Source organism: Mobula birostris, chromosome 26, assembly GCF_030028105.1.
Source record: "Mobula birostris isolate sMobBir1 chromosome 26, sMobBir1.hap1, whole genome shotgun sequence".
Taxonomy (NCBI): domain Eukaryota; kingdom Metazoa; phylum Chordata; class Chondrichthyes; order Myliobatiformes; family Myliobatidae; genus Mobula; species Mobula birostris.
The window spans coordinates 31,011,535-31,029,269 of NC_092395.1; the positions used below are offsets into that span (position 1 = coordinate 31,011,535).

The following is a 17,735-nucleotide window of genomic DNA, read 5'->3' on the forward strand; positions in this document are numbered from 1 at the left end:
CCAGGCAACAATTGTATGCACAGTCTATCCCAGCTCAACCATTGCAGCTTTTAACTCCTCCAGAGTTGTCATAGGTCTCTTGGTGGTCTTCCTCACTAGTCCCTTTCTTGCATGGTCACTCAGTTTTTGAGGCCAGCCTGCTCTAGGGCTGATTTACATCTGTGCCATATTCTTTCCATTTCTTGAGGGATATTCAGTGATTTTGAAATTTATTTGTATCCATCTCCTGACTTGTGCTTTTCAATGACTTTTTTGTAGAGTTGCTTGGAGTTTTCTTTTGTCTTTATGATGTAGTTTTTGCTAGGATTCTGACTCACCAGCAGTTGGACCTTCCAGATACAGATGTATTTTTTACCACAATCAATTGAAACACCTTGCATGCACACGGTGATCTCCATTTAACTAATTACGGAACTTCTAAATCCAATTGAGTACACCACTGATGATTTGGTATGTCATATTAAAGGGGGTGAACCCTTATGCAATCATTTATTTTATGTTTTATATTTGTAATGAATTTAGATCACTTTGTAGAGATCTGTTTCCCTTTGACACAAGAGTTTTCTTCTGTTGATCAGTGTCAAAAAAAGCCAAATTAAATCCACTGTGATTCGATGTTGTAAAACAATAAAACATGAAAACTTCTGGGAGGGAGGTAGGGTTGAAAGCTTTTTATAGGCACCACAGACACAGACACAGACACAGACACACACACACACACACACACACACACACACACACACACATACACACTTCACTTCTCTGTATGACCAGCCATCAATGTGAACCCACCTACTGCTAAAGTGGAGGTCGAGGTCCTATTTGTCACTGAAGTGGTCTGTTCTCTTTCGGTCTCAGATGTAGTAGTGATTACATTAGACTGTGTCATTATGTGCAAGGCCCAGTCCCGGATCGCCGTCACTCTTGTGTAGACACCAGGTCTGTTTGGTCGGGCGCAACCTTCTCCCCAGCTCACAATACCAGCCAGGAACCATTTGCCTGGTGACTCCTCACACACCAAGGGGCCCCCAGAATCACCCTACAGAAAGGAAGTACACATCAGAAATTATTACATCTTTGAGAATAAAGTTCTGTGCATTTTCACAATTCAGAAATTCACTGTGTGGTAGCAAAGAATAATTTCCAGATTGCAATTAGAATCCACCTAGAGATGTATTGAAGTATTTTAAAATAGTGCAGGGTGTAAAGATGACTGGAATGCGTTGGTCTCAATCACTTTTTCATTGCCCTTTCTGCTTATACATTATTCAAGTGTACAACTACTTGGATTGTCTGAAGAAAAGAAATGACCTTCATAATATTGTATTTATATAGGGTGGGTATACATAAATGAAATGTTTATCGTGTTATAGGGCAACTTTTGTATGCAGAGGGTGGTGAGTATATGGAATGAGCTCCCAAAGGAAAAGGTTGAGGCTGGTACAATAGTATCATTTAAGAACCACTTGGACAGGTACCTGGAGTGAAGGGGCCTGCTGGTATATTGACTGAAGACAGGAAATTGGGACTATCTAGATGGACAATGGGGTCAATATTCTCTCTTTGGGCCAAAAGGCCTGCATTGCTCTAGGACTTTAAAATAAATCAATGTTAATTCGAATCAGGTTTAATATCACTGGCATATGTTGTGAAATTTAACTTTGTGGCAGCGGTACAATGCAATACATGCTAAATAAAGAAAAAAGCTGAAATGCAGTAAGAGTATATATGTGTATATTAAGTAGTTAACTTAAAATGTAGTGTAAAAGAATAGAAAAATTAGTGAGGTAGTGTTCATGGGTTCAATGTCCATCTAGAAACCAGATGGCAGAGGGGAAGGAGCTGTTCCTGAATTGCTGAGGGTGTGTCTTCAGCTTGCTGTACCTCTATCCGGATGGTAACAATGAGAAGCAGGCATGTCCTGGGTGGTGGGGGTCCTGAATGATGGAATCTGCTTTTCTGAGCACCATTCTTTGAAGATGTCTTGGATACTCTGGAGGCTAGTACCCATGATGGAGCTGACTAGTAAGTTAGTAAGTAGCTTGGATTTGTTATGCATTGATTAAGTGGCTAATACATGTACTGCAAGTGACAGCAATAATATTCAAACTCAGTACAGTTAAGGCTGTTTCTCCTCAGCCCGAGCTGGGTTTCATTCTGCCATCCAAAGCACCCCATAGCTGAAAAAAAGTCCACACAAAAGCAAATCCAGCTGCTGCCATTCATCAAGTACTCAGCACATCACTTGCCTTACAGCTGTCCACTCCACCAGCTGAGAATCCGGCACAAATCATTCGTGGTGTTACAGGGTATCTATTGAGTTTGACACATTCGCTCATATTGAATATTGGAACACGGGCTTTCTGGAGGATGATGGGTAAATAACCTGTGATGGAATCAGAGAAATTGTGTGTTATGGGACATTGCAAATTTAAATTGAACAAGGAATATCACCTTTCTGTTGATGTGTAAATAAGAGCAATGAATCGAGTGAAATGAGATGTCATTGCTTGAATTTGAGCATATACCCATAGATAATAAAGCTCGCTGACAAACTGCTCTATACTGTGAGTTTGTAAGTTGTACATTGTGGTCAGAAAATGAAATCCTTTCAGTCAGATCCTGCACTTAGCTTTTGAAATTCAAGTCATTCCTAGACTTTTGTACACATGGAGAGTTTATAATGAGAACGAGATGGCTAAAACTCTCAGTTCCTTCCATTGGGTTCCCCTCTTGACTATAGCAGTGGGGCCCAGTCTTGTTTGGATTCCCAGCATTACTTAGGAATCATCACTCAGATTGTGTACCAGATCAGTGCTGATTGGGATCTGAGCCCATTGATTTCAATAAGGATTAGAAGACAAAGGTTTCGGTGAAGGGAGGCAGTTACTTAAGAAGTGGGAACAGGAGCAGACCATTCAGCCATCTGAGTCTTTGCCACTGTCCAACGAGATCCTTCCAAAATTTGTATTCTACCAAAAACAGAATTTTCCTGCCTTATCTCCATATCACTCAATTCCTCCAGAGCCAGAAATCTTCTGATCTCTGTATTAAATTAATTTACTAACTGATCTCCATAATCCTCCAGGGTAGAAAATTCCAGAACCTCACTAACCCCTGTGTGTAGCAGTTTTTCTTCGTTTCAGTTCTGAATGCCTAACACTTATTTTGGGACTGGGAAGCTGAATAACTTTGTATTTGAAAGGCAAGATTTACAGTGCTGTACTGCCAGGACAGAAGGGTGAGAGTGCTCCTACATAGAACTAGTACAGACTTATTGAACTGCATCCAAGCAGTAGACGTCCTGTGCAGAAGATGGCTCACTACGAAGAGAATCAATAACATTATATAACAAATTGTAAACAGAAGGAAATGCTTTTAAAAATAATTCAGATCCGCACCACTTCCTTCACGAAGGGTTCCCCATCCTGTGATACTGCAGTTCTTTCCTGTGGGGAAGATGTGCACGGGGGATGGCAGGCACACAGGCTGGATAGATCTGGAGAATGATACGGGGCTAGATAACTCCAGTACAGCCACGTCGTAATCAGCGGATCTTCCGTCAAATAAGGGGTGAGAAACGATCCTCGTAATACTCCTTCTCACTGTTGTAGCATGTTGACTGTCCCTATAGATAGTTCCCAAATCTGCCTCCCAGCTCAGTGGATTTGGATTCCTGCAGAAAGAAAACAAAATCAGAAAGATTATTCAAGTCTCACTACTAACTTCTTAATGAAGGATTTCAGTTTTTCTTTTTGAAGCTAGACACTCTCATAAGGCCATGGTTGATTGACTGTTGATTGTCACTGATGTAAGTTCCCTGAGCTCTACCAATCATTGAAGTGCAATTTCCCAGACAATAATTCTCGACGTATGTTACCTTTCATTAGAAGTACAATTCCCTCTACACATCCAATGCTTGGAAGCAACTTAGTGGACTATAAATTGCTAAGAACTACATTCTATTTGGATACATATTCTTCTATGAATAATCTCATGGGAAGACACCTGTGGATTGACTCTCACACCAATATACTGTAGTTACCTATGTACTACTCCCACAGGGGCAGTTTCCAGGACATTTAGTTCCAAACTAATTTATCAATTTGTAGTCATTTTCTGCAACACAGATTAACATCAACCCATGTAGCACAGATTATAATTCTGTGATTATCAGTTCCACACAGGCCTAAGGCCAGCTTTTCCAACTTTGATCAGATTTGATCTGCTCATCTGCTCTTTGTGCGTTCATTCTAACAGCCTTAGCGTCTCTGGGCGCTGATCCCACTGTAACTGGGAGCAGTGGTCAGTTACCAAGTAGTAACTCTGGTAAGGGAAAAATTGCCTGGCATTTACTTAAGGGTATAGTTACTGTGGTGGAATGTATGGGCTGTTCAGGGAGAGGGCGGCCCCTCTGATGAAGAGGCTTGTCGTGTCCACTTACTCACTCATATTTGGTTCCCACTGGACACTGGGCTCTCACCTGTGGCTCCAAGTCGCTGTTTGCATGCAACAGTGGCCACACCCGTACACCACTTTGACAGGCAAGCTAAAGCAAGTGAGGGTAGCTAGCGGACTTCATACCCTGGTGAGGGAGGGGCATTCTGATCCTAGCACGTGAAGCCAGCTCCAGTTTACTGGGTGGCTGAGATCCACCAGCCACGAAAGCAGTTCTGCAATGTTCCATGGAGAGCAAAGGGCATGGCAAGGCACAGGAGAAGTCTCGATCATCCACTGCCACCAAGGAAGACCCCAGCTGTGATGACTGGACTGGACTTCAATGATCAAGAGTGTGGAACTTCCCCAGTGGTACAGCTTTTCCGCTATAGAAACTTTCTCACCTAGTATCTTTGTGCAGTTCACATCATACAAGAATTGCAGAAATCTCGTGTCACCGTCAGATACAATAATCATAGTTGTCGGCGTTCTAATGCCCTGTAGGATACAGTCACCTGGGTACTGCATCCCATTGGGATACCAATACTTAAGTTCTGACACCTGCTGAAGTCTAGCTGTCTGGTACTAATGCCTACTGGGGTATATTTGCATGTATATTGACTCTCATTATGGTACAGTTACCTGCGTACTGATCCTCATAGAGGTACCATTTGCATCACGCTCGTTCTGTCTGACTTACATCCCAAAGACCCTTTGACATCTCAATAATGCGATATTGTTGTGTACAGATAGATCTTTAACTGCAGAAGCCATCATGGCCTGATATCCCCTGATCACCATCATGACACAATGCACTGTAATCAGGGTCTGAAATTGAGATTTTTCACTTTCTAACCAATGCCCTTATTGCCACACTGGCAATCCTGTGTGTTCAACTATGCTCAAGGCTGGCAGCGTCATTTGCAGACGACAGACTGACCCCAAGACCATTAGTTCTTATAGTTGTTTCCTGAAAGTTTTACCAAAAATATGGGGCTATGTGGTAGGAAAGTTCTAGCCAGTTTTTAGAGTAGGTTACATGGTCGACGTAACATTGCGGGCCTGTAATGTGCTTTAGATTTCTATGTCCTATATTCTATGTTCTAAATGAAGCACTAGGAACTCAAAATAAATCATAAAACTACTGATCATACTATTAAAAATATAAAACCCATGTGAGTGAAGTTTGTGTGTGTTTCTTGGTCTTGGATTTCTTAACTGGTTTTCACCATATAACCATATAACAATTATAGCACGGAAACAGGCCATCTCGGCCCTTCTAGTCCGTGCCGAACTCTTACTCTCACCTAGTCTCACTGACCTACACTCAGCCCATAACCCTCCATTCCGTTCCTGTCCATATATCTATCCAATTTAAGTTTAAATGTTAAAACATCGAACCTGCCTCAACCACTTATGCTGGAAGGTGGTTCCACACAGCTACCACTCTCTGAGTAAAGAAGTTCCCCCTCATGTTACCCCTAAACTTTTTCCCTTTAACTCTCAACTCATGTCCTCTTGTTTGAATCTCCCCCACTCTCAGTGGAAAAAGCCTATCCACATCAACTCTATCTATCCTCCTCATAATTTTAAATACCTCTATCAAGTCCCCCCTCAACCTTCTACGCTCCAAAGAATAATGACCTAACTTGTTCAACCTTTCTCTGTAACTTAGGATATGAAACCCAGACAACATTTTAGTAAATCTCCTCAGTACTCTCTCAATTTTATTGACATCTTTCTTATAATTTGGTGATCAGAGCTGTACACAATACTCCAAATCTGGACTCACCAATGCCTTATAAAATTTCAACATTACATCCCAACTCCTATTGAATTACATATGGATAAACAAAGTAAAGTGCATAAATTAAATAATGTACAGAATGTGATGTGGCAGGGAGTTCAAAAGCCCAATGGCCTGAGGGAAGAAGCTGTTCCCCATCCTGACCGTTCTTGGGTTTATATATTGGAATCTCCTACCTGATGGTAGAATGTCAAAGTGGTTGCTGGATGGATGGGTGGGATCCTTGATAACGCCAAGGGCCCCGCATGCTCAGTACTCCTAATAAATGTCCCAAATGAATGGAAATGAGACCCCTATGATCCTCTTGGCCATTCTCACAGTCCTTTGTAGTGACTTCTGATCTGATGCACCGCTACTCCCGTATTAGTTGGAGATGCAGCTTGCCAGGATGCTCACAATGGTGCTCCTGTTCAATTCAGTTAAGATGGAGAGGGTGGGGATACCTTGCTTGGCTAAATCTCCTCAGGAGTCAGAGGCATTGCTGTGTCTTCTTATTCAGGGAGGTGATATTGAGAGACCAGGTGAGGTTTCATTGTTGATGAGGCCAATAACTGATGATGCAGTTTGAGCCGAACCCTGCGACTCAGTCATGTGTCAGCAGTGTGAACAGCAGCAGACTAAGCACACAGCCCTGGGGAATGCCAGTCCTCGGGGTATTTGGAGTAGAGATGTTGCTTCCCACACGGACTGACTGCAGCCTTTCTGTTCAGAAATGCAGGACCCAGCTACAGAGTGTGGCTTTGAGACCGAGCAAGGACAGGTTTCCCACCAGTTTCAGGGAAATGATGGTGTTAAACACGAAACTGCAGATTATAAGCAACAACCTACGTATCAGACCTCATTTTCCAGGTGGGACAGGACAGAGTGGAGGGCAGAGGCTATGGCATCATTAATGGAGCAATTCAAGCAATTAATAAACTGGAAAGGGTCCAATGTAGCCAGGAGAATGGATTTTATGCAAACCACCAAACGTTTTCCAGATGGTTAAAGAATGACTTACCTTATAAAACAATGAGCAGCTGAGATCAGCCAGGTGTCTGCCACAAGCGTGGCCCCACATGCATGGCGCCTGTTAATTAAACGCAGGCTGACTTGCCAGGGCCACTCACCCTCAGTAGCATCTGCGCCCCCCACAATTCTATTGGATAGCTGGGGTGCACCACAGCCTATGAAAGTGAGCAGACAAGATGAACGTAATCAAACATCTAAGCTGTCAATTATTCCAAAAGAAGTCCGCATCCTGAGCTGATTGATCTCTAAAGGCAGAAAATCATGCACAAAAGCCTAAAAGTTCCAGATATCCATCAGGGATTACTATCACTGCTAGCATAGGTTAGGAGCTGTCCTGCTTGTGACCACGGCTTCCAAACTATTCCTGAGAGAACGGATAAGAAATACACCATGTTTTTTATGTCCAGCTATCCGTGCCGCACCCCAAAATGGACTACTTCTAGGGTAATGCAGAGGGAGATTAACTTTCTGTCTAAGTTATTCTCTGCCTGTCCCGGGGTCAGGTGAATGAGTCAGTGATGAAGAAGATTTACTGTGTGTATAACGCTGTGCAGCAGTTCACGTGTGTGTGTGTGTATCTGTATGAATGTATATTGGAATAGGTTTCTGGTATAGTCATAGTCATCCTTTATTGATCCCGGGGAAAATTGGTTTTCATTACAGTTGCACCATAAATAATTAAATAGTAATAAAACCATAAATAGTTAAAAAGTAATATGTAAATTATGCCAGGAAATAAGTCCAGGACCAGCCTATTGGCTCAGGGTGTCTGACCCTGAGCCAATAGAGGAAGTGTCTTGAGTTCAGTGTTAACATCTCCCACTTCCAAAAGCAAAAAATTGTGACAAACACTTATCAAAGGCTCTCTTTCCTAAATATTGTGAGAGAAGCACGCTCAGCAGTTTAAAAATTTGATGCTGATGGTACAAGGTAATGACGCACACATTCACATGCACACATCCTTGATATACCTAGTTTTTATGAGGGTTTCAGCCTGTCTTTCTTTTTCCTTCCCAACTTCTGCACTTGCCCATAACTCTGATAATGATGCAGAAAGGTCGTATTCTAATGCACCTGTCACTGCAAGTCTTTCATATCGGTTGTTAACATAAATAATTATAATGAAGGGGAAGCCTTGGGACTTTGGTTCAATGTATTTCCAGAATTTAAAAAAATCAGAAAATATACACAGTCTCTTTAAATATGCTGGTATAGTTTTGTCAATTCAGATTTCATCCTCTCAAAAAATCTCATAGTGATGCAGCAGACGAGGAACTACCCTTTCCTCCAGATATCTCTTTTCATTTCAGAGATCACATCTGGCACCTGAACTCAATTTGTCTGAGCTGTAAGGTGCCGTACTTCAACCAGGGATGAAATGGAGAAGCTGATGGCAGCCTGTAATTAAATTTAAGCAAACTGATTTGCAGGAGGCTGTCTGTAAAACTGGTAGCAGAATGATTTATTTCGATATGGGGATAGAGGATGGACTCCAAATAAAGGTGGAATTCCCAACACATCTGCATGGAGATGGAACAAAATAACTACAGGCAACATGGATCATTCAGTAAAGTTCTGAAGGATTCCACGAGAAGTATCTCAGTTTCTGTGCACCTTAGATCTGGTCTCGCCTTGTGATTTGTTGAGTGATTATGCAAGTGGGAACTCAGTAGGCAGAAATAGCATTTCATCAGAGAAGGAATCCTTATTAATCAATTAACATTTTGCAAGGTATAAACAGCTGTGATTTATAGTCTGCATAGAACATAAAACTTACTGCATTCCATCTCATCTGACTGGTCCAAGCAATCAATTACATTGTCACACTCTGGGTTGATCTTGGTAAGGCACTGGCCATTGTTGCAGATGTAATTCCCATGTGTGCAGTTTTCTGCTATTTTTAACAAAAGAGCATTAGTATTTTATACTTGAGAATGTTAAGATATATATTGGAACAATACCTCAAGGTCTTTTTAGACAAGCAGAAAGTTTATTTCTGAGAAACGAAAAGTGAAGTATCATAACAGAATGATCATAACAACAGAACCCTGTTACCTGAACATCATGGTCCAATGCTGATCAGCTTCTCACATATAGAACGTGACACTTTCCAGTTGATGGGAACAATGATTGGGATGTGGAGTGATTAGGGACAGCACAATAGTGTAGTGGTTAGCGAAATGCTGTTGCAGCACCAGCAACCCAGATTCATTGCCTGCCTTTGCCTGTAAGGAGTTTGTGCTTTCTCCCCATGTTTCCTATGGTCGGGGAGGCTAAGACCTGAAGACACAGCCTCAAACTAGAGGGGCATCCTTTTAGAAAAGAGATGAGGTGGAATTTCGTTAGCCAGAGAGTGGAGAATCTATGGAATACTCTGCCACAGGCAGCTGTGGAGGCCAAGTCATTGGGTATATTTAAGGCAGAGGTTGATAGGTTCTTGATTAGTCAGGGCATGAAGGGATATGGGGGAAGGCAGGAGATTGGGGCTGAGAGGAAAAATGGATCAACCATGATGAAATGGCGGGTCAGACTCAATGGGCCAAATGGCCTCATTCTCCTCCTCTTTCTTATGGTGTTTCTCTGTGTGGGCTTCCTATGAGTGCTCTGGTTTCCTTCCACATTCTAAAGACGTACGGGTTAATAAAATAATTAATTGCACGGGTACAACTGGGATGGGTTCGTTGGGCAGTGAGGTCCTGTTACAGTGTTGTCTCTCTAAATTTTAAAAAAATGAAACCTGCACACAGCAATGATTGCTGATAATTAGCTCCAAATATCTACGTTATCCTTGGACAACTTGCCAACTAACACAGAACCTGTAGTACAATCTCTGACACCATCACATTCTGTGTTGTGTTTATTGATGCAAGTATTGTCAGAACACTTGAAAGTAGTGTCTGTACAATGAACCTCTGAAACAGGAAAGAATAATGTTAATCCAATTTCATATATGATCTCTCTAACCCCTTAAAGTCTCTCCCTCTCTCAAATTGTGTGACAGAAGGGGTGTGAAAGAGTAATTGCAGACTATAATCATAGTGGTACTACAGAGTCAGTGGGAAATACCTGTTCTTCCATAATCCATGGAAGGAGAAGTCAAGTCAAGTTTATTGTTAGTTAACTATATACATGTATATAACTTATATAACCATATAATGTATATAGAAATGGGACAACGTCTTTCCAAACCAGGGTTAAAAGCATTGTAGTACACGTAACACATGGTAACTTATGAAGGTAAGGATAAAATGTACAGATGACTCACACATAAATAACAAACTTAAAGAGCATTAATATTAAATATTGTAAGGCACAGAACAGATTAACCAGTGGCAATTCAAATACGATGTTGCAGGGAGCTCAGAAGCCTAATGGCCTGGTGGAAGAAATTGTTTCTCATCTTGACTGAGAAGTCAGATAACTTAACCTAACTATTCTGTGTTGAAATAAAAACTCATCAAACCTGGCATAAAATATGTACGTACTGGTGAAATTTTGTGGGTCCAGCAGGGAGATCCCAAAACAGGCATGGTATTGTCTTTGGCTAATTAAATTGACCAATTAAATGTGTCCTGTATTAGTTTCATCTCATATTGGGAGACCTACAAACACTCAGCACGGACCCATCTGAATTCATTAATGTGTACATTCTGCCTGCAGAGCAGACCAGTTATGACCCCAAATAGCTCTGTGTGAGGACCACATCATTGAGCCAGGATACATGCTAGGACCCACCAGTGATCTGTAGTTAACAGTCAAGATTCACGATTGTTTAATGTCATTTCCTATGCACAAATGTAAGGAGAACAAAATAAATGTTACAAGGATTCGATGCAGGCCAAAAAAAGCACAAAGATAACGAACACAATAATAATAACAATAAGAAACACAACAATAAATATAAATACATAAGATAGCTTATACACATAGATTGTCCGTAATGTGACACTAGGCTGCACATCAGATGACTGATGTGAAATTATAAAGTAGTGGTGGAGTTAGTGGATGGAGGTGTTGATCAGTCTTACGGCTTGGGGAAAGTAACTGCTGAGTTTGGTGGTCCTGGTGTGGACGCTACATAGCCTCCTCTCTTATGGGAGTGGGACACAGTCCATGAACTGGGTGTGAGATTTTTCATGATATTACTGGCACCTTTTCTGTATATATGTCCTATACCTTATAAGGTGGTCCCCAACCTTATTTGCACTGCGGACCAGTTTAATGTCAACAATATTTTGCGGACTGGCCGACCCGGGGGGGGGGGGGGGGGGTGGTAGGGTTGCCAACGGACAAGAGTAGTAGTCAAATACGTTGTGCTTACCCCAAGGAAGACTACAATGACCATGAAGCCTTGTGAGGGCACCAGTGCGCATGCGTGCACCTGCCGATTTGTTTTCCGGCAAGTCGTTTTTGGCCATTCTGTTCGGGGGTGGAATGTTAATCACGAACGGAATATAGGTGATAAGTGGCAAATACACTCAATTCTAAAAGGCTTTATCTAACGAATTTAATATTAAACACACAGCACATAGTTTCCTCGCATGGATATAGTGATAAGTTAATTATTAAGGGAGGACGGGGAGCTTGAAGCAAGTGTTGAAGGAAGTTCCAGTAGAAGTGGTACAGGCAGGTTCCACATTATCATTTAAAGAAAAATTGAATAGATATATGGACAGGAAAGGAATGGAGGGTTATGGACTGAGTGCAGGTCGGTGGGACTAGGTGAGAGTAGCGTTTGGCACAAACTAGAAGGGCAGAGATGGCCTGTTTCCGTGCTGTAATTGCTATATGGTTATCTAAGTAAGTCAATAGCATCATAACATTTTCAGTAACGTTTGGATATTGAACACACAGCCCATTTTCCCCGTATGAACATATAAAGTCATTGAAACACACCAATATCGCTGAATCAGTGGGAGCCCTGGGCTTGTTTCCCTGTAACGAGATGGTCCTATCGAGGGGTGATGGGAGACAGCAATACTGGAAGGGGGTTCCTTATGTCCAGTCTATTCTGCAATTTAGTTTTCGTTGCACTCATTGCAGAGATATGTTGGAAATGGAAGCAACGTTTTCAGTGCTTTCGTGTCTATCTCAGGATATTTAGCTCTTGAATTTGATCCAGAATGCCGGCAGAGATGTAATGTCAAACATACCTTTCAGCCCGCCGTCATTTGCAATCTCGAGGAGTTGATCTCCTTCCTGCGCTGACGGATGACGTGGGGGTAATAACCTCGCATGCGTTCAAGCTCAACAGTGGGGGTGACAGGGAATGAGCAAAGGTGCAGCTGACTCTTATCGCCAAATCATATCCTTTCCTCACGGCCCGGTATACATGCTTTGCGGCCCGGTGGTTGGGGACCGCTGCCCTACACTAAGCAGGAGCCTCTACTGTCAACTGATTTCCCTATTGCTATTGGCTAATTGGACTAGAGAAGAACAATTGCCTCCTTGAAATTATATAGTGTTCACCACCCTTGGAAGTTTTTGTGTTTTATTGATTTTCAGTATTGAATCACAATGGATTTGATTTGGCTTTTTTTGACACTGATCAGCAGAAAACGACTCTTTCATGTCAAAGTGAAAACAGATCACTGCAAAGTGATCTAAGTTAATTACAAATATAAAACACAAAATAATTGATTGCATAAGTATCCACCCCCTACACAGCAGAATTTAGTAGACATGCCTTTGGCAGCAGTTACAGCCTTGAGTCTGTGTGGACAGGTCTCTACCAGCTTTGCACAGCTGGATACTGCAATTTTCCCCCATTCTTTACAAAACTGCTCAAGCTCTGTCAGATTGCATGGGGATCATGAGTGAACAGCCCTTTTCAAGTTCAGCCACAAATTCTCAATTGGATTAAGGTCTGGACTCTGACTTGGCTACTTCAGGACATAAACTTTGTTGTTTTTAAGCCATTCCTGTGTAGCTTTGGCTTTATGCTTGGGATCATTGTCTTGCTGGAAAACAAATCTTCTCCCAAGTCACAGTTCTCTTGCAGGTTTTCCTCCAGGATTTTCCTGTATTTTGCTACATTCGTTTTACCCTCTACCTTCACAAGCCTTTCAGGGCCTGCTGCAGTGAAGCATCCCCACAGCCATGATGCAGCCACCACCATGCTTCACAGTAGGGATGGTGTGTTTTTGATGATGTGCAGTGTTTGGCTTATGCCAAACATAGTGTTTAGTCTGATGCCCAAAAAGCTCAACTTTCATTTCATCAGACCATAGAACCTTTTTCCAGCTGACTTCAGAGTCTCCCACATGCCCTCTAGCAGACTCTAGCCAAGATTTCATGTGAAATTTTTTCAACAGTGGCTTTTTCTTTGCCACAATCCCATAAAGCTGCAACTGGTGAAGCAGCCAGGCAACAATTGTATGCACAGTCTATCCCAGCTCAACCATTGCAGCTTTTAACTCCTCCAGAGTTGTCATAGGTCTCTTGGTGGTCTTCCTCAATAGTCCCTTTCTTGCATGGTCACTCAGTTTTTGAGGCCAGCCTGCTCTAGGGCTGATTTACATCTGTGCCAAATTCTTTCCATTTCTTGAGGGATTTTCAGTGATTTTGAAACTTACTTGTATCCATCTCCTGACTTGTGCTTTTCAATAACCTTTTTATAGAGTTGCTTGGAGTTTTCTTTTGTCTTTCTGATGTAGTTTTTCCTAGGATTCTGTCTGACCAGCAGTTGGACCTTCCAGATACAGACATATTTTTTACTACAATCAATTGAAACACCTTGCATGCACACGGTGATCTCCATTTAACTAATTATGGAACTTCTAAATCCATTTGGGTACACTAGTGATGATTTGGTATGTCATATTAAAGGGAGTGAACCCTTATGCAATCATTTATTTTGTGTTTTATATTTGTAATTAATTTAGATCAGTTTGTAGAGATCTGTTTTCACTTTGACACCAGTTTTTTTGTGTTGATCGGTGTCAAAAAAAGCCAAATTAAATCCACTGTGATTTGATATCGTAAAACAATAAAACATGAAAACTTCTGGGGGGGAGGTAGGGGTGAAAGCTTTTTATAGGCACCACACACACACACACACACACACTTCACTTCTCTGTATGACCAGCCATCAATGTGAACCCACCTACTGCTAAAGTGGAGGTCGAGGTCCTATTTGTCACTGAAGTGGTCTGTTCTCTTTCGGTCTCAGATGTAGTAGTGATTACATTAGACTGTGTCATTATGTGCAAGGCCCAGTCCCGGATCGCCGTCACTCTTGTGTAGACACCAGGTCTGTTTGGTCGGGCGCAACCTTCTCCCCAGCTCACAATACCAGCCAGGAACCATTTGCCTGGTGACTCCTCACACACCAAGGGGCCCCCAGAATCACCCTACAGAAAGGAAGTACACATCAGAAATTATTATATCTTTGAGAATAAAGTTCTGTGCATTTTCACAATTCAGAAATTCACTGTGTGGTAGCAAAGAATAATTTCCAGATTGCAATTAGAATCCACCTAGAGATGTATTGAAGTATTTTAAAATAGTGCAGGGTGTAAAGATGACTGGAATGTGTTGGTCTCAATCACTTTTTCATTGCCCTTTCGGCTTATACATTATTCAAGTGTACAACTACTTGGATTGTCTGAAGAAAAGAAATGACCTTCATAATATTGTATTTATATAGGGTGGGTATACATAAATGAAATGTTTATCGTGTTATAGGGCAACTTTTGTATGCAGAGGGTGGTGAGTATATGGAATGAGCTCCCAAAGGAAAAGGTTGAGGCTGGTACAATAGTATCATTTAAGAACCACTTGGACAGGTACCTGGAGTGAAGGGGCCTGCTGGTATATTGACTGAAGACAGGAAATTGGGACTATCTAGATGGACAATGGGGTCAATATTCTCTCTTTGGGCCAAAAGGCCTGCATTGCTCTAGGACTTTAAAATAAATCAATGTTAATTCGAATCAGGTTTAATATCACTGGCATATGTTGTGAAATTTAACTTTGTGGCAGCGGTACAATGCAATACATGCTAAATAAAGAAAAAAGCTGAAATGCAGTAAGAGTATATATGTGTATATTAAGTAGTTAACTTAAAATGTAGTGTAAAAGAATAGAAAAATTAGTGAGGTAGTGTTCATGGGTTCAATGTCCATCTAGAAACCAGATGGCAGAGGGGAAGGAGCTGTTCCTGAATTGCTGAGGGTGTGTCTTCAGCTTGCTGTACCTCTATCCGGATGGTAACAATGAGAAGCAGGCATGTCCTGGGTGGTGGGGGTCCTGAATGATGGAATCTGCTTTTCTGAGCACCATTCTTTGAAGATGTCTTGGATACTCTAGAGGCTAGTACCCATGATGGAGCTGACTAGTAAGTTAGTAAGTAGCTTGGATTTGTTATGCATTGATTAAGTGGCTAATACATGTACTGCAAGTGACAGCAATAATATTCAAACTCAGCACAGTTAAGGCCGTTTCTCCTCAACCTGAGCTGGGTTTCATTCTGCCATCCAAAGCACCCCATAAGCTGAAAAAAAGTCCACACAAAAGCAAATCCAGCTGCTGCCATTCATCAAGTACTCAGCACATCACTTGCCTTACAGCTGTCCACTCCACCAGCTGAGAATCCAGCACAAATCATTCGTGGTGTTACAGGGTATCTATTGAGTTTGACACATTCGCTCATATTGAATATTGGAACACGGGCTTCCTGGAGAATGATGGGTAAAGAACCTGTGATGGAATCAGAGAAATTGTGTGTTATGGGACATTGCAAATTTAAATTGAACAAGGAATATCACCTTTCTGTTGGTGTGTAAATAAGAGCAATGAATCGAGTGAAATGAGATGTCATTGCTTGAATTTGAGCATATACCCATAGATAATAAAGCTCGCTGACAAACTGCTCTATACTGTGAGTTTGTAAGTTGTACATTGTGGTCAGAAAATGAAATCCTTTCAGTCAGATCCTGCACTTAACTTTTGAAATTCAAGTTATTCGTAGACTTTTGTACACACGGAGAGTTTATAATGAGATCGAGATGGCTAAAACTCTCAGTTCCTTCCATTGGGTTCTCCTCTTGAGTATAGCAGTGGGGCCCAGTCTTGTTTGGATTCCCAGCATTACTTAGGAATCATCACTCAGATTGTGTACCAGATCAGTACTGATTGGGATCTGAGCCCATTGATTTCAATAAGGATTAGAAGACAAAGGTTTCGGTGAAGGGAGGCAGTTACTTAAGAAGTGGGAACAGGAGCAGACCATTCAGCCATCTGAGTCTTTGCCACTGTCCAACGAGATCCTTCCAAAATTTGTATTCTACCAAAACAGAATTTTCCTGCCTTATCTCCATGTCCCTCAATTCCTCTAGAGCCAGAAATCTTCTGATCTCTGTATTAAATTAAGTTACTAACTGATCCCCATAATCCTCCAGGGTAGAAAATTCCAGAACCTCACTAACCCCTGTGTGTAGCAGTTTTTCTTCGTTTCTGTTCTGAATGCCTAACACTTATTTTGGAACTGGGAAGCTGAATAACTTTGTATTTGAAAGGTAAGATTTACAGTGCTGTACTGCCAGGACAGAAGGGTGAGAGTGCTCCTACATAGAACTAGTACAGACTTATTGAACTGCATCCAAGCAGTAGACGTCCTGTGCAGAAGATGGCTCACTACGAAGAGAATCAATAACATTATATAACAAATTGTAAACAGAAGCAAATGCTTTTAAAAATAATTCAGATCCGTACCATTTCTTTCACGAAGGGTTCCCCATCCTGTAACACTGCAGTTCTTTCCTGTGGGGAAGATGTGCACGGGGGATGGCAGGCACACAGGCTGGATAGATCTGGAGAATGATACGGGGCTAGATAACTCCACGACAGCCACGTCATAATCAAGGGATGTTCCGTCAAATAAGGGGTGGGAAACGATCCTCGTAATATTCCTTCTCACTGTTGTAGCATGTTGACTGTCTCTATAGATGGTTCCCAAATCTGCCTCCCAGCTCAGTGGATTTGGATTCCTGCAGAAAGAAAAAAAAAAATCAGAAAGATTATTCAGGTCTCGGTATTAACTTCTAAATGAAGGATTTCAGTTTTTCTTTTTGAAGCTAGACACTCTCATAAGGCAATGGTTGATTGACTGTTGATTGTCACTGATGTAAGTTCCCTGAGCTCTACCAATCATTGAAGTACAATTTCCCAGACAGTAATTCTCGAAGTGTGTTACCTTTCATTGGAAATACAATTCCCTTTTTACGCATCCAATGCTTGGAAGCAACTTAGTGGGCTACAAATTGCTAAGAACTACATTCTATTTGGATACATGTTCTTCTATTAATAATCTCATGGGGAGACCCCTGTGGATTGACTCTCACACCAATATACTGTAGTTGCACATGTACTACTCCCACAGGGGCAGTTTCCAGGACATTTAGTTCCAAACTAATTTACCAATCTCTAGTCATTTTCTGCTACACAGATTAACATCAGCCAATGTAGCGCAGATTATAAT

General features: G+C 41.6%; 1 protein-coding gene across 8 annotated transcripts in view; it reads right to left on the bottom strand.

Moving 5' to 3' along the window:
* The window catches only part of tmprss9 (transmembrane serine protease 9), a 114,198-nt gene that overhangs the window by 80,200 nt on the left and 16,263 nt on the right, over positions 1 to 17,735 (bottom strand). For 7 of the 8 annotated variants that reach the window (XM_072244225.1, XM_072244231.1, XM_072244228.1 and 4 more), the window contains exons 6-13: positions 16,970 to 17,244; positions 15,819 to 15,955; positions 14,361 to 14,607; positions 9,033 to 9,149; positions 7,245 to 7,410; positions 3,402 to 3,676; positions 2,250 to 2,386; positions 793 to 1,039 (exon numbers count right to left, since the gene is read on the bottom strand). In XM_072244225.1, the coding sequence (XP_072100326.1) occupies positions 793 to 1,039; positions 2,250 to 2,386; positions 3,402 to 3,676; positions 7,245 to 7,410; positions 9,033 to 9,149; positions 14,361 to 14,607; positions 15,819 to 15,955; positions 16,970 to 17,244 (1,601 nt within the window). The remainder of the gene's footprint in view (positions 1 to 792; positions 1,040 to 2,249; positions 2,387 to 3,401; positions 3,677 to 7,244; positions 7,411 to 9,032; positions 9,150 to 14,360; positions 14,608 to 15,818; positions 15,956 to 16,969; positions 17,245 to 17,735) is intronic. The other variant, XM_072244229.1, reaches the window with a different exon arrangement.